Below are 22,869 nucleotides of genomic sequence, written 5' to 3' on the forward strand. Positions count from 1 at the left end.
GCAAAGCAAATAGCTCTGCATAGGAGACACCTATTAAATTTGCCAATGCTTGTTATCCAATGCTATCAACAAGTGAAACACACTTAAAGGTTCAGTTTACGTCGTACATATGGACAAAACATGTAGGGCCACATGTACAAACATTTTTCTAGTCGCAAACGGGCTAATTCATAGAATCGAAAATCGAATAGAATAAGGTTTTTTGGGATGTACAAAGCCCAAATTGCGATTTGGTAACTTGTTACTGAATCGCGCTTTGGGTTTTACGATTCGGTATTGGGAAAGGGCGTGTTCAGATATTAAAAACTAATACAGAATCTGAATGGCATGTATGATTGTTTTGCAACCATGAATGTGGTCACAAAACAATCGCAGTTACCACCAACTTCAAGTAGGTGGTAACCCATTCGCAAACGGGAAGGGGTTCCCATGGGACCCTTCCCATTTGTGAATGGAAGCACAAATATTTTTTTCAGAGCAGGTAATGGGACCATGGACCACTGCACACTCTGAAAAAATGAAAAAAAAAACTCCTCATTTTTTTGTTTAAAATGCATCCTGTTTTCTTTACAGAAAAGCGGGCTGAATTTTTTTAAAAAAATGTTTTATTTAAAAAGCAGTCATCGAACATGGTGGCCTGCTGACCCCAGCAGGCCATCCCTGTGAGTGCGGCCATTCCCAATTGGGTTGCAAATTGCGACATACCTCATGAATATTGATGAGGTAGGTCATTTGCGACCCCTTTGGGAATCACAAGCAGTGTACTTAACACTAGTACATTTTGTTTTGTGACTCTCAATTTGCGATTCCCAAACAGATCGCAAATTGCGAGTCACAAAAAAAAAGGTCATACATCTGGCCTGTATTAGCTTGTGTGACTTGAAAAAAAACACAGAGCAAGATACTGAAACAGTTCTAGACAGCATTATTTTCTAGGTCATGCACCTTTCTAGTTTTTTTAATTACATAAATCTCCTATGTAGTTAGTGACAACCGCGAAGACAGTGAAGCAAATATACAGAAGCATTTAACATTTTATGGCTGAAAAATAAGGGTACCAGGAGTCCCAGAAACAGGTTAAAAAAAATCACATTTTATTGACCACTTATTTATGTTTCCACAGTGTTAGTCACCTTCTACCCAATGTGCCAGTGCCTTAATGCAAGAAAGGAAAATGGACTAACAACAGCTACATCTCTGCATTACGTACATACACTGAAGCATATTGAAGTGAGTGGTAGATCCTCTAGCACTGAAAAGGACTATAGCTACCATGTATATATATGCACACACACACATGCACACACATATGTATATATCTAGTGGCGGTCGCCACTAGGTAGTTATAGTTAGGACCTAGTTTCTGTAGAAAAAACACTTTTTGTTTTGCTGATAACTTTGGTGCCATTTGATGAATCTTCACAAAACTTTCAAAACATATACTTTGCTAAGTTCAGCTTCTGTCTTGAAAGTTTTGAGGTGATGTGTCAAGCGGGGCAGAGAAAAAGTGGGGGTCCCAAAATGCATTTTCCCCATCGATTTTTCCATAGGACCTTTAGACACGGCTACAGCCCGAACTGCTGAACAGTATTACACCAAATTTGGCAGGAAGCTAGATTCTGTTTTGCAGATCACGTTTTTTGTGAATTGGTCTGAATCCATTCAGTAGTTTTGGAGTAATTTAAGGCAAAAAAATATAGATAAATATGGATGTGGATCCTCCACAGATCCTGACCCACGGTTCCAGCTTCGGATTCGCGAATCCAGGGGAAAAGCAAGGCCTTGACTGGCTGATTGCAACCTGACAGAAAAGTTGTGGCCGCCATTTTGTTTGTTGCATCATCTCGGGTCGGTGGGAAAAGGAGAGTACAAAAACCTATAAGGGTTCATGATACAGGTATCCTGATGCCCTAGGACAAATAGGGTGGGTCCCTTAGGGACCCCTCGTGGACAAAAATGGGCCACTTATTTTTTTCCGTCCGATCCATGGAAGCGCGGATCCACAAGTGGATCCTCGAATCCAGACCTGCGGTTCCAAAGGTGGAACCGGGGTTCCAGAGAAAAATTGAAGAAAAAAAAACCACCCACCCCAAAGGCCGTGTGCAGCTTGGGTTGGGTGTATGCAGGGGGGTTGACCGACAGGCCTGGCTATAGGCAGGGCCCTGCGGCCAACCCCTGCTGCACACGGCCAAAGGCAGTGCTCGGCGCTGCTCATATTCACATCGTCACATGCTGAAAAAAACATAGAAATTCACAGAAAAAAACAAAGGTTACAGGGTCGGTATAGTTAGGTTCTGAATTTCCACACACAAAACCGTAGAAATTCAGCAGTTGTAGTTATTGTTTACTCAAGTAACTATAACTCACGCCTTAAGGTAATTATAACTTGCTAACTACACCCTGTATTACATCATTAATGACAAAGTTTATGGCATCATTGATGTTATTTCTGCAACATTTGCAATGCAATTTGATGAGAACACTGTGCATGGCGGGGGCACAAGTTATTGTTACCTTAGTCCCTGCAACCTTTGTTTTTTTCAGTAAATATATATATATAAATATTTGTATACCTACATTAGAAAGTGTTTCTTCAAGATAAAAATTTGCATTTTCAAAAATCAAAAGTGATGTTTGAAGAAAATTGGTTGACGTTCCAATTGAATTTCCAATGCAACCATTGAGTTGTGTACCATAAGCATATGCTATTTTTAACATCAAAATGCCTTAGAATGAACATGCACTTTACAAATACAGGTTATGTTATATTTAAAGATGAGATTTGAGTGATAGATTATGCAGGTTTGGGGAGACTAACTACCTTGGTAAAGTGAAACCTTGGCTGTTATGTGCTAGCCATGTACAGCATTCCAAATTGATAACTTTTTTTTTACATTATTATTGGCTACACAGCTCAATGCACCGACGTGAACAACATAAATAATCTTGCATGGAGTGGCCATTTATGTAATCTTGCCTGACGTCTTACAACACTAATAATATTAGTAGCTCAAGATAATGTTCATTAAGCATGAGTAGCTTATAATGTAGAAAAGGTTGGAGACTCCTGCTCTAATGTATCACATACTAAATATCAATGCTGCCTCATGCAGAGGATGATGTCTGGTAAAGTGTTGTTTAAGAATATAAAAGTCCTTGTGTCAGACATGAATATGAAAAAGCAGCTACTGCGTACTCTTGTCTTGCCCTGGCCTTCAGATATGAAGCCACTGTAAAAGCTTTAAACCGTCAATTATAAATAAGGTCCCCATTAAGGGATTAGCCCCCCATAATCCAAGATGATGTTTCTCTGACAATCACACAGTGAAAATAACTTGCAAACTTAAATCAGTTTAAAACTAAAAATTCCCTTGCTGTAAATTAAAGTAGTATGTGATTTTATTAATCATTTCATTGATTACGTAATTTATTAAGTCACCCAATAGGTGATACTATGCACTCAACATCGTCTCATATGACGACAACACACAGCTAATCATCTCCCTCACCAATGACCCGCACACAGCCAAAGCCAACCTCCACAACGGAATGAAGGTAGTCGCCGCCTGGATGAAGGATAGCTGTCTCAAGGTAAATCCCGACAAAACAGAAGTCCTCATAATCGGCAACAACCCCTCTGCCTGGGACGACTTGTGGTGGCCCACTGCCATCGGAAGCACACCGGCACCTACCGATCACGTCTGCAACCTCGGCTTCATCCTGGACTCAGCACTCTTGAGGAACCGTCAAGTCAGTGCAGTCTCCTCCGCCTGCTTCCACACCATGCGCATGCTCCGGAAAATCTTCAAATGGATCCCAACCAAATCCAGAAGAACAGTCTAGACTACGGCAACACACGCTACGCCGGAACCACCGCCAGGGTATGGCAAAGACTGCAAAGCATCTCGAACACCTCCGCCTGTCTCATCATGAACACCCCCCGACACAGCCACACCTCCGCCCTACTCAGAGACCTGCACTGGCTCCCAATAGACAAGAGAATAACATTCAAGCTTCTCACACATGCCTACAAAGCCCTTCACAACGTTGGACCAGAATACCTCAACTGCAGGCTCCACTTCTACATGCCCACCAGACAGCTCCGCTGCACCGACTTCGCCCTCAGCACCATCCCACGCATCCTGAAGAACACAGCCGGAGGAAGAGCCTACTCAAACCTCACCGCAAAGACCCAGAACTCCCTCCCCATCCACCTCAGAAGATCTCCCACCCTATTGCAATTCAGGAAAGACCTCAAAACATGGCTCTTCGACTTATCCCCAACTGATCCTCGATGACTGTTCCCTTGCTGCCCCCACCTTCCAGCTCCTTAAGACCCTAGAGGGTGACTAGTCGCACTCTAAAAATCTGCTGATTGATTGATTGATTGATTGAGTAGGTCAGTACGGTGTATGGAGGCTCGATTGTTTCAAACACAAAAAAAAAAACATAAATGAGTTCAATATTATTTAGTTGCAGACAATTACTATCATATTCCTTCAAATGAGGTGTTTTCAGGAAATCTGTATACATTTCGTAACCCAGGTTAGTATGATCTTATCATAAGTTCCTAATGTCCCTTTATCAACGTGCTTATTAACAGCAACAATAAAGATATATTTTCTCCCTGGCTGACGTCTCCAGGTAATGCCTCGTCTCCAGTACCAATAAGCACAGTATTCACAGGGCGGCTTTGCCATGTGGGCACAGGATGCTAGGCATAGACTTTGTTGGACTTGCAGTGAGAGACTTTGTCAATGCTGTACTTTTCACCCAGGAGACTATTTTAAAACTAATCCAAACTGCAGGCGACCTGCAAATATTTGTGCATCAGTATTGGCCATGATCAATTGTCGCCTTCTGCCCACATTGACATAATTTGTCAGGCCCCAATAAGGTTAGTCTAAAGTACACCGCTTCACCTTCCCCCGCTTATTACCTCCTTAGACCCACCCACAAACTTTGCACTCACAAATATAACAGAATGTTTGTAAATGCCCTCAGTATGGTAGTGATAAAAGGATGGCTATTGTTTGAATTGCAGAATCTAGTCTTTCTATTATGTTTACTGTACTATAGGCATAATGTAAATTCTGTAGTAGTATAAGAAAAAGTACTGAGGCATTTCAATATTTTCTATAGCAATATAGAGACAGTGGTTTTCACATTCACACCTACATTTTCGGAACAAAAACATGAGAGTTCCCTTTCAACCTTCACATTCTGCCTATTCATCACAAAACAGAAAGGTGTGTTATCCTCAGTTCAATTGCACTGTACAGGAAAAAACATTATGAGGTTTAAAAACATCGACATTACGATTTCATAAATTAAATAAAGACTGAAGTAGTCGATGTAGACAAACTCATCAACGGTCAAACTGAGCTGCCTTGAAGCCTATGGACATGCAATACACAAGTGTCAATCAAATATATTCTAAGGACAACTGTTCTTTTGAGTGCGCAATCACACAAGTCCTACTAGAGTTCAAAGATCAAAGTACAGGTTATTATTACAGTCCGGCGTGACTAACCTTAAACATCCCTGCCAGTGCCTTCAGTGGGAAAAGGAAAGTGCAGGCACTCACCGAACTGAGCCATGACCGAGGGGGTGGGTTGGGGCAGGGGCGAGGCCATTAGCAAACTCTTACTAGGAATATATATTTTCTTGGTTTGAGTGATAACTGATACGATTCTGCGGTCTATGATTTGAGAAGCTTGGTGCTGGAATAATTTTCATCTCTGAAGTCACAGGGATCCAGCGAGTGGCGTAGCTAGTGTGTCATGCTCCTGAGTTCAATTAAGGAAAATGGGCTCCTGTTTGACCTGTAAACTTCGGCAATAATCTGGGCTCCGTAGGCCCTCCAGGCTTCTGTGCCACTGCACCTACCTCATGATTGGAATCTAGGGCGCTAGTTCCACAGTTATCTTTTGCGCATCGACCAGTAAAGTACAATGCTTTGTTTTGATCCTAATAAATTCTTCAATGGCACTTCAAAAGAATTGTTCCTATGCCCTTTCTTACTACTAATGTTAGAATATTTGTACAGTTAAATGACAGGTTTTTATGTTTTGTTGTGTGTTACTAAAAAACGACATCCTGCAGACTTTTAAAAATCTTCCAACTCTGCAGTCAGAGAAAAAAAACATCAAACTCCATGTTAGAAGAATAACCAGAAATGTGTCAGGCATATTGCCTGACATTTGACCTCTGTGACAAGAGAAAAAAAAACATTAAAAGGCATCTTTTTGCTCTTTCACCTTATTACCTCCATCTTGGTTATTTTGGGGGTCACACCGTACTTCCAGCTCCTGTACCGCTTCTTTGGGGTTAACAGCTTGACTCAAGTGTAAAAAAAAAAAAGAAAACTAAAATCAGCCCGACAATAATGCAAGAGACTGTGCTTACTGAGCACAAGCATTGGCCTCGATGAAAGATGACTCCAACTTACCGTTTATTATGCCCTGAAGATCTCCGCAGCAGCCACTGCATGGGTGAAGGGTCCACCAGCTGCAGGAATTGAGTTCTGGATTCTCATTGACGCTGCATAGATGAGAGGCCCAGCTACAGAAATCCATCCTTGCTTCCTGGGTCCCGGATAGCGCTAGATGGAGGAATCCTGACCAGGGTCCCTGGCCGGTCCTGGAGGAAATTGGAGAAGAGGGAGGCATTTCCAACATTGACACATGTATCTTGTGGAAAAGGCTGCTTTATTGGAAAACAGATGCACTTACAACTCGAAAAAAACCTCGGCCTTCGCCTTCCAAAACTAATGATCTCACTACACAGCCAATTACCTACAAAACTCACCCCCTCCCCTACCCTACTCTCCCCCACCCCTTAACCTTGGCCTTGCCATATTGTACTCCTTAAACTGTTCAAACTGTTTACCCCCTCCCCTTAACGTTGCCATATTGTACTCCTTAAACTGTTCAAATTGTTTACTATCGTTAACTGCCTTCTGATGCAATATAACAATAAACTTGCAACTAGCATAACTCCTTAAGCAACGTTTAACTTCCTGGCTTGTCCAGGCCTGCTGTTCTCCAGCCCCACTTTTGTTCTCAACGTGCACTGCCGGGCTCGCTATTCCTACATTTCTGTAGGCCATGTAAAGTCACCATGCCTCCGCCTGCACCTGTTCCACGTGACAAACCATTACAACCTACATCGTCCCTGTGCACCCATCACCCAACAAACCAACTTCCTGCTATTTTAGCCCCCTCTCTATCCATGCACCTTGGACACTCTGATAACTGGGTGGGAAGGAGGGAAAAAATTGTGAATCCCCTGACTAATCACCAGCCACTGTGTCACCTGTTGCAAAATGATGACTGCCCTACAAAATGGCTCATATGCATACCTTGGGCTATCTTATAGCCGAAATAGAGCTCATCATAGCCCACCGCTGTCCTGGACTGCTTTACCTTCCCCAATCCTCCCGGGGGATGGGAGAGACCTCACTCTGGTTGGCAATCCCCCCCAAAACCCCAATCTGTTCAGTAGCTGCTGCTTCTCCTGGCTGCCCCTGGTCGATGACAGTCTCTTCTATATGGCAAAGAAGGATGGGAAAGCCATCAGAAACTACATTTTCAAAGGGCTCCCTTTTCTTTCCGCCACACAGCTACCTGTTTGGTGATGTCACACGTCGTGCTGATGCTAACGTGCTCGTCACTGCCAGTGTGAAACGGTAATCACACAAGTATGCGCTGCAGAGTAGAAATGCTGTGTATGCTAATATGATCACCATTTTTTTTTAGAAATCCTGACATGCTGCAGACAGTACCAGTACTCCCCCTGGGCACAGATAAGTTCTGGTACTCATGGCGAAATAAAAAATAAGTGCTGGTACAGAGTACCAGTGAGTACAGGCCCTTTTAAAGCACTGATCCCTGCACATTGCCTCAAAGGTTCCATGTTACAATCACAACCATGACTATTAAATATTAATATCACTCTTGGAGTCATTGAATTTTCACCTGTTAATTTAATACATAGAGGATACAGAACCAGCAATATGCTGTCATTTTACCATCGAAGGGTTCTGGTGGCATAAACCGAAGGATGAGTGGTTCTTTAACGTGACATGGAAGCCTAGATTAGAACATGGGACAGTATTACACCTGTTACTCATTTTTTATTTTTGTTTGGGATATTACATACATTTAAAAAGATTTGGTGACATGAAAACATATAAAGCATGTGTACAGATTATTATAACGTCCATAAAAGCTAGCTTTTGCAGCTAATAAAAACTCGGCATTGAAGCTCATATGGCTGGTCGGTCTTCCATCAGCCATCTTTACCAAGCGTCATTGATTTATTCAACGGTGTGCTCGTTGTTTCTTGAAACAATCGAAAGAGCCCACACAAAGCATCTAGGCTCTATTATGTAGAACTAGAGATCTCTGTCACCTTCCACATCTAGCGCCTTTCTTTCATCTGTAATAACTTGAATTCAGGCTTACTGTATTTAACGTTCCCTAGCTGTTTATTCATGTATTCTTTCTGTTTGTTTTTTATTATCATTATCTGCTTTGTATAAGTCCACGATGTTCAGGGCGAACCATTGAATTGGTGCTTGTTGAAGATGAATGAAGGACTATAGAGGACAATGCTAAGTAGATAAAATAAGTAAATTCACTCGAAGTTTGTGAATTCCTAAGGGAGGCAACAGACAAAATACACTAGTGCTCACACATTTCCTGTGCTTCCTAAACAGGGTTAGTTGGTTGTGTGGTGTGTGCTGGGGTCCCGAGAACTGAAAAATAATGCTAACAAAATGCAGTGAGATGAAATCCAAGCAGCTAATATTTAAGGACAGGTGAGCAGATTGGCTCAGAAGACACGTATGAATAGGCTATTCTTGCCTTGACACCCCAGACTCCTGAACTCCAGGCATATTCCTTAGTGACTCGCAATCTTTCTGCTCCTGACATTAGTTGACTGCATTTTAAATGCTTCATATAGATCCAACATTCTGCCTCGTGGCTGCTTTTTTGCAATGAAGACAAAGGTAAGCAAGCAGTAGTACAATAAACAGTAATAGATTTGAAAAATACTGACAATCATTGGATGTGTAGGAAGAAAACAGCATAAAAGGATAAACGTTTATGATTAGGAAATAGATCTGAGGACATGCATCCTTCGGTACTCAGACGCCATTACAGGTTTCCCGAGATTCACACAAAGGGGTGGGTTGTAAAGTTCACCCACGATCAGGCCCACCACCTCTTTCTTTTCTCCATATGCCGAACTTCCTTCAAAGCCTACTTGGGCGAGATTCACAAATAACACAGCTTGGAAAAAGAGTACATTTTTGCAGATGCTCAGATTCACAAACCAAATTTGTGTATACACAAAATGTTCTCGGTGTCTGTAAATGGCCTTGCTCATATGCATCTGACCCACATTCAAAGCCTACTCTTAAGGGCAAGCCAGAAAATGCAATAAACGCCTTCATTCACTGACCATTATGCTTCATAGCCCATGAAATGCATGAGTGGTGGAATGCATGTTTATATTTCTAACTGTAATTAATAGTAAGCAGTGACGTGTACGACTACCTAAGGCCTATGCGTGTCAGTGAGGTTCCATCACTGAACGGAAACATGGTGATATTAGTGCGCCTCCATCACCATGTTCATGTGGCATGCGAGAGCAAGTGCACAGCAGTGCACATTGGCATAGAAATTGTATTTCGGGTCGCAGAGGAAGTAGAGCGTGTTTGCATGTACCCAGCAACGTATTTCAACACATCCACACTTGAGATGCAGATGGTTCGTCTTACACTTGGACCCTGGTGACATTGCATCTGCTGCCTTATCTATAGCTACACTCCGGATCCATTCTTAGGCATGTGCCTACAGCTTTGTTGTGCACTCAGTTCGCAACCCTCTGTCTGCCAGCATACATCCTGTACGCAGATCCAAATCCCGACTCAGCATGTGGCCAAAAACACCAAAAAACATGGCTTCTCGTTTCCTATAGGCATTTTTACTTGCAAATGTTAAGCGTCATATTTGTAAGTGGCAGAATAATCCTGGTTGTCGCAAGCCTCACTGCCCGATTCGGGGAATTTCCAGAAGAATTCTGTGTGGTAACCAGTGGTGGCCGGCAGCTTTGGGAGGGAGGGGCGCGGTCGGTAAGCACACACACACACTCCTTCTTTCACACACACATGCACGCACATCCATTAACAACACTCATAACATTCAAACATGCACCCACGCACCAAACATTCATTTTAAAAGATCACACACACTCATTCTTTCACACACGCACGCAAATCCATTAACAATACTCATAACATTCAAACATGCACACACGCACCAAACATTCATTTTAAAAGATCACACACACATTCTTTCTTTCACACGCACACGCACGCATGCACGAACATCCATTAACAACACTCAAAACATTCAAACATGCACGCACGCACCAAACATTCATTTTAAAAGGTTACACACACACACTCATTCTTTCACACACACACGCACGCACATCCATTAACAACACTCATAACATTCAAACATGCGCACACGCACCAAACATTCATTTTAAAAGATCACACACACACTTACTTTCAGCCTCGGAGGCCCCAGGAGGGTTGGGACTGCTGCCTTCCCTCATTGGCTGACATTGTGTCAGCCAATGAGGGAAGGCAGCAGTCCCAGGATCGTCACAGAGTGGGATGGGGTCAGTGAGACTACTGACCCCACCCCACTCTGTGATGAAGTATCACTGATTGACACCCGCCCTGGGCGCTTCAGGGCTTAAACCTGAAGCGTCCAGGTCGAAGTCAATGGGTGACGCTTTCCTAGTCACCCAGGGGAGGGCCTCGAGGCACCTTTGTTGAGCCGAGGAGGTCACGCCCATAGGAGCTGTGACCCCCTTAGCCCAGCAAAGTTCAGCTCAGGCAGCCAGGAGTCTGCGCAAATCGCGCATGTCTGCTCCTGGCTGCCTGACCTGAACATGAAGAGTGTCTGTCAGGCTGACCTTTGTTCATCCTGACAGACACACTTCATGAGGGGCAAAAGGTGGGGGGCGTGGCCCCTCCACCATAAAGGACAGGCAGCGCCTGGTGGTAACACCATTTGCCTCCATAATTCCCCATTCAAAAACACTTTCAATTATCGTAAATTACATGCCCAGGAATACCCAGCTTGGTCAAACCTCGAAGGTGAGTTCAGAAATGTGGTTTCCTGATGCTGCAAGGCCTCTGGTAATCACTAAACTATGCTATGTCCATTAGGAAGTGTAAGATTTCACCCCGAGATATTCATTATCGGCACCCCGAACATCAGGTTGGTCTTTCTTGGACTCCTGGAAAGAGGGTTTTTTTGTCACGCTTCACCTAGGGTTAGGTGATGTTGGAACGAAAATGCAGCCTTTTGTCCTTCATTTGTCATGGAGGCTGGCGTGGGGAAATCATTCAATTAACAGGAGCCTGGCAGAATACTTAAAATAACAATATGCGTTTAGGAGTATGAAGGCTGCGAGCGAGGGGGCTCCCGGAGCCGGTTCTATCGAATGAAGCAGTGCCTTTTCATTTCCACTGATTTCCTCGGTGGGATGCGGTGACCGGCGCTTCCAGATCATGGTAATAACCGCGGCAGCCCGTGCGTACTCGGATGACACGCGCCACGCTTTAATAGACATCGAGGAAAGCTCTAGGGAGTGCATTAAAGTCAGTAATAATTTATTATTCAGGGACCTCCACCCATTTAGTAGACTTATTTCATTCAAAACTGATTATTTCTGTTTAGCTTTACCTTTTGAATGTGAAATATATCCAACGCAGTTCTGTGGAAAAGATGCTCCCAAAGACTGATCACCAATCTTATCTGGCTTAATACAGGGCGAAGGCTTCTAGCCCCATAATCAAGTTAAAAAGTGTGGAATTGCAAAATATTGCCCAAATTATTTTCTTTAAATAGTCCACACCCTAAAAAGGAGTATGATGTCTTTGTGAAACCAACATTCCGAACTAAATAAAGATTATAAGACAAAGCTTCTGAAAAAAGCCCAAAGCTGAAAGCAAGAGGCCTGATGGTCAAAGTGTTGACTTGTTACTTCCAGAAATCACCTGCTCAGTCATGCCCTGGTTCAATTCAAGCAAGTTTGTTTTCGTCAAGGACACATGACCTCAAGAGACAGAGTGAATAGGAAGATGATAGAATAGATGAAGGACTCCTGAAGGTTAGCAAGCCTTTGTATGTAATAAAGATAGGTAGTTTTGCTATATCACAAGGCACGTTTCTATGGAACATAAGGGTGCACTCCAGCAGTGTGTGAAGTCTTTATTAGCAAATGCAAAAAAAAAAACCAAAAAAATGGCAATTACGACCAATTCCACACAAAATGACTATTAAGGGTTATTTCTCAAGACAAGTGTTTGCCTGCAGTACTCTCGAGTGCTTTGCATGCAGTAAGGAGAGACATAATCCTGGCTCAGAATAGAGTAGAGATGAATTTTCGATTGTGTCATTGTACCTCATTAGGGACTGGAGTATCTGCCGGGATCCTTTATGGATAACTGATGAGGCACTGTCTTTTTTCAGTATTGTTGACAGAGATATAGAAAAGAAGCAAAAACACGTCTAAAGAGAGCATATGCTTGTATGGACGAACAGTATTAATAAAAGTGATTATCAGTGACTTCACAATCCGTTAGTTTAGGTTTGATATGAACAGGGCAAGGGGCTCCAGTTGTGCCCTGTATAAAAGAAAAGAAGACAGTTGTATCTGACCCCAAACCCACCCTGTTGTAAATAGCTTGAAAGGCGTTAATGATCAAAAATGTCAAATGCTACAGACAATATAACCAGTGCACAACACAAACCCTGCTAATATCTGTTGCATTTCATCAGTTTTCTAGAAGAAGGAATAAAAGGATCGACTGGATCAGAGGAATCAAAGCAGAGCGGCAGTTTTCAATGATGTAGGACAGGAGATTAACTGCATAATTGAAAGGGCCTAAAATGGCCAACGGTACATTGACCAGTTTGTGGGTTCATCTCATGAATGACTAATTTGCTTCCTGTGAATGAGTTGATTTGTCAGATTGATCCAGAGGTAGTGACCGGAAAGCAGTCAAAGAAGGATTGCCTGCAGATCACCTTGCAGTCTCGAACGATTAAAAGAATACTTGAAAGATGAGAGAATCTTTCTACTGTTGAATATGTAGGTAACATATGTAAATAAATCCAGCATATGAGGCGTTCATATTCCAGTACATCTCTTTCAGTAAGTATACTCTGGAACATAAGCAAAATGGGTTGAACCAGACCTGATTAGATCACCTCCCATTGCATGCACTGTAGAAATCATACACATTTTGCATCATCTGCTGCTTATTATAATGAGTAGGAAGTTCCCCATTTTGGTGACCATAGTTTCTTTTTGGCTCCGGGCAAAGGGAAATTCTATAGCACTTTCTGTGGCTACCTCTGTGATAAACATCAACACTATTTTTTACATTTGTCTTTTTTTCTTTGTAGCCTAAAACTTCAACGCCAACAGCTGAACTGCCCATCAAGGTGGAAGGGGGAAATCTGAACATCACAGCTGCTATTTATGATGAAATACAGCAGGAGATGAAGCGGGCCAAGGTGTCCCAAGCATTGTTTGCCAAAGTGGCTGCTAACAAAAGCCAGGTGAGTGTGATTCAGTAGCTAACACCCAATCCTTCAGCAAGAAAAGCTGTGATAGCTGTGACATTACCCGGAATAGGGGGCTTGTACCTGTGAAGTCTGATCTGTTATAACAGTCAAATTTACTATCTGAATTTTTGTTGAGAAAATAAAGGAAGAAATTGGGGCTGTTCCTGGCATGGAGTCTCTTCATCACATACATCTTAAGGGAGAGGTGAAGGTGTAATCCCAAGTACATCAGGAGGATGGCATTTCTTGGGATTGTGTCTATCATGAGGGCTGACCGTTGCAGACACAGATGAGATGTGATATACAGCTTAAGAGAAGAATGTTGAGGGTTGTTTATCTAATTGCTCGTCTGAAGGGTGTGCATGTATCTAAGTGTGCTGCACATAGTGTTCAAGAGGCGTTCCCTGCTCAACCATAAAGTGTTCCTGTCTAGGAGTCTTTCAGTGAAGAGGAATGTCATCAGTTTCATACATTGCATCAGGGGTGCAATAGCTTGAATCGATGCAGAGAAAGCTCTGCTGTCTGGGTAGGGGATTTTTTTTCTACAGTTTGGGAGGTGACCATGTGCACAAGATGGATATTGGGATTGGGTTTAATTGTCTTGTTTGTGGGAATCAGTTCAATATGGGAGGGGCAATGAATCTATAATCTTCCCAAAGAGAAGATTTTGATGCAGATTTGGGGACGAATATCTTTTCGGGGGATATCAGTTTGCTCTCCAGAAGGTGGATTTGTCATGTCCAGCGCTGTGAAGACAAAGCATGAGCACTTAAAGTAAGTGCAGAGTTGAAGTGTAAGGGAGTTATAGGGAGGCCAATAAAGAGCGAGTTTCGGTAGCTCAGTCAGAAGAGAACAGAGGCCACCGCGAGTGTTGGAAAATCTAGCCCTTTTTAGTCCTTTCAGTTGCTTGAGTGTGCTGCAAAACGCCCAATTACTTTTCTGATGTGGTTTCAAAGTTAAGTCACTCATGAGCCAAAGAATGGTACCTTAAACTCTGCAGCATACAAACAATCAAACATCATGTGGCACTGGGAAAAAAAACTAGTGGAATTTATACCTGCTAAATACACAAGGTCTTTACATGCACACTCTCTGTGTGTGGCAACTCAGAACAGCGAAATACTTTCCACTCTGTAATTCATGACATATGTGGACAACGTAGCTTACACCTAAGAAGAAAGAACTATGCAATTAATTTAATAAAAGTATGGTATTTTCGTCCTCCCGAAGCAGGTAACAACCTCTAGGCCTTAATGCACGCATTAATTAGGAGTTTAGCAACGGTTGCTATTCACACTTTCAGCACAAAGAGGCCCTAGTACCCACCTAGCTAGTAAAATGTGTATTCTAAATAAGGCATTTGCTGCTAATGATTTTATATCAGCCTATGCCTTTTTCAAGCCTCTCCACAAAATAGGTGCTGTGATGCATTGCTTAGAAACATCGGATTCTTGGAGATCCTCGTTTCTTTCCTGCTCTTTTTTGGTCTGGCAGCAGGTCGGCCCCGTTCAGTCACCGGTTGTTTTTTTCCTGCTATGTTTTCAGCCTGGCAGAGGTTCAGCCCCCTTCAGTCACTGGTTGGCTGAAGTGTCCTTCGCACATCTATCAGCCCACAGGTGTATTTCAGTTTGATATTTTGCGCAAGTATTTGGCAAAACTAAGTAGTACCAGGATTGCAGCAGGGCATTCCCTGGCTCCTGAATAGGGTACAGTAACAGGCAGTAGTTGGCAAGCACCACCCGGTCTGTGCTGTGTCACTGCAGTGTGCTTCCAAGGAGCAGAAAGTGCCACAGGTGATAGGTCACTTATCTTTACACCCCCTGGCAATGCGAGCTATATACAGTTTTAAGAACAGATGTCAGCCACATTAGAATGGAGTTTTTAAAGAAAGATGTTGAAATCTCCATTGTAAGATAGCTGCCAATTATCCATATAATTGTAGCGAGCTCACAGTGCCAGGGTGCATTGAGGAAGCTTGCCAGGGCATGGGGAGGCTTGCTATTTCATCCGAATGCATTGCTAGCAGATCAGTGCATGCATCATTATGCTTGATGTGATACCATTTCCACTTGCCACTGCTTGCTTTACAGAAGCAAAGCGTGGCAGAAGGTGGGAGACATGAGGATCTGGGAGCATGGTCATTTGTGTCTGCTCATTCCACCCCCGAAGCTTTGCGACCCGTTATGACGCCACCCAACATAAAACTGCATGGGTTTCATGGTGTACACATTGCCATTCAACATGGTGGGGTCAGAGACCCCGTCACATTCAGACACACTGGCTCACCTGGTTGGTTGCTGGAAAGTGTAAAGTCAAAAGTTCTGGCTTTCTGGGGCTAGCACATAAAAGGTTAGACATTCTCTTGGTGTTTGCATGTATTACACTAAAATAAGACCTATGAACTTTGCCCTTTGCATACATTCCATCAGATAACTCTAGCAACTGGCTCTCTGCCCTGGCCTTCTGTCAAAAAGGAAGGCACTGGGTATTATGCACAAGTCTGTTAGTGAACAAGGCAATTCATTTCTAGGCAACGATTTCACACACAACTTGTCGAAGTCAGCTCCAGTCAGCTTGCTATTACCAGGAAAGTAGTGGCCCCAGAAAATGTATGCAACAATATACAAAGGTGGTTGTTCTGTATTCTTTACTAGATGCTACACTTTCCATAACACACAAAGATGGCTGTTCTGATGTCAGTAATAGATGCCACACTTTCTACAATACACAAAGGTGGGTGTTCCGTATTTAGTACCAGATGGTACACTTTCCACAACACAAAGGTGGCTACTCTGTGTTCAGTACTAGATGCCACACTTTGATGCAGCGTCCTGTGAAATATTTGTGTACCTTTCAACCTTTTGAACTCATCTTGCTATCTAGCCAGCAATTAATCTGAACAAGACGTTTTGATATGTATTTTCACAGGGCTGGACTGGGAACCAAAAGTAACCCTAGCAAATTTTGTCAGACCAGCCCCCATAGGGTGTATAGCGTCCAAGTCTGATAATTACAATAGGACTTGCGCCCCCCCATCCCCAAGAACATTTTGGAAAATAATTGCAAAAAAGGTGCATTGTACAAAACATTTTTCATTATATATTCAATTGTATTCGTTTTCAAAGCATAGTAAATGATGATCTTACAGTGCACCAGGATACAGCTGTCGTTATTGGGGCTCTTCAATGATTCCCTCACCATCACCCTCTAACAGTGCCTCTCATCTCTCCATAACCCTTCTTCTCATTTGTTTTATAGCGCCTCGCTTACCTGCCTTAGGGTGTTGAAGCACTTTACATCTCACACACACATGCAAGGACAATGACTCATTCGTTTGTAAATCAGTGTACAGAAAATGTTGCATAAAACAAAGGAGACTACAAGGTGTAGGATTCACGTCATCCATACTAGCAGGCATTTTTAGGAGTGCTTGGTTTGGTGAAGAATAAATTTAGGAGTCAGAAGTTAACACAGTGGTTAGGGTTGATTTTATTCATTTATTTCTACCGAACAAATGCTTTTTAGCAAAAATAGGATAATCAAAGATTGAAAAAAACATAACTATCTAACCTGTGCCATGCAGTTTGCATGCAACTCTTTGATTGCAGTTCATAGCTCACTGTGCTAGATTATGACTGATATTTATGAACTGCACAATAACAAAAGGATCTCTGTGACAAGAGCAGTATCCCACTCAGCTGTGCACCTAAATACTGTTCTGTGATCTGCACAGTGCACGTTCTTTGCAGCAGGCATATTTACCCTTAACACTACCTTAGATAAGTCAAAACTGCCACTAGACAAAACTCTGATCTCTCTCCAGCAGCTACATTAATCACCACAGTTATCATGGCACTTTCATTGTTGCCCAAAAACTGTTGGATATACAAGGAACTCTGCGGTGCTTTTAAAGCTGCTGCACTGCTACAAAAGTGCCCCCCCACCCTGATATGGCCAGTCCGGCCTTGTATTTTCATTACAATATTATAACATTGCTTGTGCATGCACAAACTATTTCTACCTTACATCTGATTTTCTAATTTCAACAGCACCAAGCGGCCAATTTCTGGAAACCGAGGTTTAAAAAAAGTATGCAAAATAACAAAAGAGAAATTAAATCACAAAACTATATAAAGCACTATCTTACTAGAAGACTCCTCTTCCATTGCCTAGCATTCATCTTGAAACCAAGAACACAGCCCCAGGTGTTACTAAAGTTGAGTGAAACAAAGTGTGACTCAGCAATGGGATAAACTGTATCAGACTACTAAACCATTTGAACATGATGGAAAGTCAGAACCCATAGGACAAAAATAGTCACAGTAATGTATAACAGAGAAGAAAGATTCTCTGTGATCATCTCAGTTCAACACAGTACTCTGCATTCGTGTAACAAAGAATTTCACTGTGTAATGGAATCTGAAAATATTTACTGAGAACTCCCTACATTTTAGTATTGGTGTTTCTGAACAGAAGTTGACAATAAGGTCATAAGTTAAAGACTTTGGGCCCATATACTATTCTATTTGCATACCAAGATATACAAATTTCACAACTGGTTTTCAAACAGGGATGCAATTTGTGATATTACATATGTCCTTAGAGTCCACATCGCAAATGACCCATTCACAGGGCTGTTGCAAAATGACCTGCCAAATGGATATTAACTATGCAGGTCTCTTTTTGTGATTGGCTGCAAATATATGGGTGGTAGTCTGCAAGGACAGCATACCTCCACCCCAGCATGTGCATTCCCAAATAGGAAACATGTTCAAGGCGGTATCCCTTCAAGAAACACAGTTCTGAAAAAAATATTTCACATTTGGACAGATATCAGGGAATCAGGCACTGTCTGCTTACCCAGTGTCACCGAAAACGGTGCTTATAGGGGAGGCAGTTCCTCAGGGAAAACTTAGCATTTGCCACCAGACACCACCCACCTTGAAGTGTAGCTGCCTCATCAATGGTTTGTGACTGCAATTGTGGTTGCAAATCATTGATACATGTCTTTGTGACTTAGTAGGGGCTGCTCCATTCATGCCCCTCGCTTTTGTGAGTCAGAAAGGCATATTCACTATGCAAAAGTAGTTGTATGCATATGAAAACACTTTTTTTGGTCCCAGAACCTGCGAAGCATAGGGTTTGTGATAACAACGTTCTTGTGTACATCAGCACTACTGTCTAATTAAGCACTGCTTTGTCAGTCAGTACTTGAGAGACTTTTAGAGGCTTAATGTGCCATTTTCTGAATCAATGCATATACTTTTTCTTTATATCATTTATACCGTTAACGCTGAGTGATATTTGAAGTGTTCTATATTTGGTCTTAAAGTTACTATGTTAGCAACAAATAAACTGGTGAGTGTGTTTGTTTTTCAAATGCTTTTTGTTTTAATCATTTGTAAACCAAAGTGGACCAACCACCACAGGCCTATGCTATTTAGCATAAAACAGACACCTGCCACATATTACAAGAATATTGTAATGCTATAAGGATTTCGCAATTCATCTGTGTTCCATGACTTAAAGGAACAAGGCCTAAAGCAGATCTCCCCAACAAACTACTGAATTCCATAGTGTTCTGCAATGCCTTTATATTGATTGTAGGGCAAATGTATTCTTTTTCATACCTGATAACATAATCATCTTTCCCTAATCTCTCTTTTGGCACTCTTACGTTCCTTATGAAGCAGATAATAATTTGTAGGTATATAGAATACGTGTATAACAGGTATTGTGAAAATAAATATGCAAAAATGAACCTTGCTACTGTAGGCAAAATGTATTTTAAGCAATTAAACAGATCACATTCACAAATGTCTGCAGAACAGAGGATTTGGAAACATACAGACAGAATCATTCTTTCGTGTAATGAGCTCCAGCAGTGAAATGGAAAAAAACACATAGTTCATGAATCTCTCATCAGCTAATGATGGTCATCTTGGAGAGTAGAGTTGTCTAAAGAAAAGAGCTGACAATCTACTTCCCTATTTTGCTGTATTAACTGCAATTGTAAATCAGCTCAGTAACCTACCTTTCAAACTGTCTGCTGGCTCTGACAGGGCATATTGCAGCATCACTTAACTGTAATAATTTATTACAACAGAGTAGCTATCTCACTATCGTATCACAGTTAAGAAGTAATGCCACGACTAGACCTTAATAAGAACATTAGAGATTGGACTTCATACCGTTATTATATGTCCAATCGAATTATATTTCGATTCCGGAATCACACATGCACAATATACAAAGTGTAGAGAGTGTGATTAAAATCAGTGTTCTGAAATGGGTCAAGGATCTTTCACTGTGATATGGCGAACTTAGCTCATTCACAAGCCTTAGCACAATGACACACAGGGTACAAGTGTCCTCACTTTTACATAATGAGGTCGAAAGAACTACTGGTTTTCTCTTGCTGACACTCCTGATCCTTCTTTTAAACTTCATTGTCTACCAGCGGCCTCCTCTTTGGCTGTCTCCTCCCAAGGCTCCAGCCTTCGTTCCACTAAGGGCTGCACTCACGAGAGCTCACTAGCTTCTTTTCACATGGAAAATGTCCTACTTTTTGCAGATGAGAAGTGTTTTTTCTTGTTCCTGAACTGTGAAAGGGTCTTTTATAGTTTGTGAATGTTGCTTTTCCTTGCTGTGAAGTCAAATATGATCACTTCATCACATTCCATGGCACAGAATCTCCTATTTATTAAATATTGGGGCATTTTAAAGAAAAGTTGCAGTGCACGCAGTGCAGAACCACTTTTCTTGCAAATCTTAGCACCCCCTAACGCCATTATGTGTGTACCGTATTTAAAATACGGCGCACCATGGCGGTAGTTAGGGGACTAGCATCAAAAAGTCTGATGCTAATCCTGCAAAGCACCCAGAGGTCCATTGTAACCAATGGAAGCCTCCTTTTAACACCTGCTCTGAGAAGGCGTTAAAAGTGCCGAAAAAAAATGGCGCAAGGAAACCTCTTAAATTTCCTTGCTTCATTTTTTTGGCTTCCCAATACTCTTGAACTATGTGGGTCAGGGGCTCAGTAGTTGTCCAATAAAGTGGGGATTTTTGGCTCCTGCTGACTTTGATGCATCATTTTGACACTTCTCCAAGAAGTCAATCATGCCTTTAATGTGTAAGCTGAACGATGTAGGGTCCAGCGCCCACCCTTGCCTTTTACTTTTTGCTGTAGGAATTTGCATAGTAAGTTCCCCATATGTCCCTGCCTTATTTGTGCTTAAGTTCCACAGTGGAGGCATACTAAAATAGTTAAAAGTGATTCTGGCAAGCCATAGTTTCTTAGAATCTCCTAAAGTAATTTTCTAGAAGCAGCCCTCATGTCTTTAAAGAATATATAGTGATGTCTTTCCTGGAAGAGATATACTTCCAGCACAAGGAATGCAACCAGAATACCTGATCAATTGTGCTTGTTCTTATTCTGAGTCCAGCTTGCAGATCAATAAGAATGTGATTGTCATCCATCTATTCCTACATTTTCAGTAAGAATACATTTTATGTAGCACTGCACACAAGCAAAACATGCGTCAAAGGCAAGCCTTTTCTAAGACCGTTCAGGTCTGGACTCTGCCCAGCACCAGGACTCCAGGATCCCAGACCACTGACAGGTACGTCGCTGCTGCCTTTGTGCCCTGAACACTGGATGCCACAGCGAATACTGTTGCCAAACCACACCGCTCTCTACGGTAGGATCGTTCTCCTGTGCTAGATGCACCTTCTTCTGAACAAGCACGACCTCTGCATGCTGCAAAGCACCGCTCTTACACCTCACCACACCAGTAGCGACTCTTCGACTCAACTGCCTACTCCTCAACACACGCTCTATCTGCAAGCACTCTACAGAGTTATGGGACCTCATCACTGCCCACGGACCCAACATCCTCTTCCTAACCAAGACTTGGCTCAACCCTGCATCTGCCCCTGGCATCATCACACCAATCCCTACAGGTATAAAATCTTTCACCAGGACATCATGAACAAGCTGGGAGGAGGAATAGTCATCATCCACAGAGAGACCATACAGTGCACCACCATCACAGACAAAACCACAACCCCGAGGGACGTCCTTAACTTCAAGCTCAATATGAATGACAAGACAACCATCAGAGGCAACCTTGCATACCAACCCCTGGGCCTATGCTTCAGCTTCTGCAGCACCGTCACAGATTTCATTGAGTCCCTAGCCCTGGACTCGAAGGACTACATCTTCCTCGGCGACCTCAACTTCCACATTGACGACCCAAACAACAATACCACCACCCACCTCCTCAACAGCATGAGCAGCCTCAGACTAAACCGAATAGTCTGCAACCCCATGCACACTGCAGGACACATGCTGTACCCCATCTTCACCTCCAGATAACAGCGTGAAATACAGCTATGTCACAGAACTCACTTGGAGCAACCACTCCATCATCCACTTCAGCATCTCTAGCCACTGCACCACCATCCCCAAGATGACCAGCACCTCCTACCACAGTTGGAGCAAAATCTCAGAGACCAGCTGGACAGATGCCCTCAACTCCACCCACCCAGCTGCTGCCACCAAACAGGATCAAGAAATTAGGAACTTCAACACCAGGATCACCAACTGCACCAACAGCACCATCAAGAGCAACAATCAGAGAAGATCCTCCAAAATGTCCAGCTGCCTGACCTGAACAAGATGAGTGTCTGTCAGGCTGACCTTTGCTCAGCCTGACAGACACTCTTCATCTCCAGAAAAAGATGATAGGGTGTGGCCCCTCCACACGTACGGACCTGGAACTATCTCTCCACTCAGGACACCTCCCTCATGAAATCCATCCACTCAGGAACTCCCACAGACAACAAGATGAGTGACTGTTAGGCTGACCTTTGCTCAGCCTGGCAGACACTCTTCATCTCCAGAAAAAGATGAGAGGGCGTGGCCCCTCCACCCATACGGACCTGGAACTATCTATCCACTCAGGACACCACCTCCCTCATGAAATCCATCCACTCAGGAACTCCCACAGACCTGTGCCTGCACTACATTTTCAACCTCAGAAGTGATAGGGTCGGCCAGGAACTCACCACCCTGCTCAACACCTCCATCATCACCGCAGCATTTCCCGATGCCTGGAAACACGCTGATATCAAACCACTACTCAAAAAACCCTCAGCCGACCCCAGCAATCTCAAAAACATCTGCCCAATATCCTTGCTC

At 42.8% G+C, this 22,869-nt stretch overlaps 1 protein-coding gene across 2 annotated transcripts in view; it reads left to right on the forward strand.

Moving 5' to 3' along the window:
* SATB2 (SATB homeobox 2) overlaps positions 1–22,869 on the forward strand; it is a 329,978-nt gene that overhangs the window by 235,154 nt on the left and 71,955 nt on the right. For both annotated transcript variants that reach the window (XM_069225756.1, XM_069225755.1), the window contains one exon: positions 13,506–13,661. In XM_069225756.1, coding sequence (XP_069081857.1) covers positions 13,506–13,661 — 156 coding nt within the window. The remainder of the gene's footprint in view (positions 1–13,505; positions 13,662–22,869) is intronic.

Source organism: Pleurodeles waltl, chromosome 3_1 (genome assembly GCF_031143425.1).
Source record: "Pleurodeles waltl isolate 20211129_DDA chromosome 3_1, aPleWal1.hap1.20221129, whole genome shotgun sequence".
NCBI classification, from domain to species: Eukaryota; Metazoa; Chordata; class Amphibia; order Caudata; family Salamandridae; genus Pleurodeles; species Pleurodeles waltl.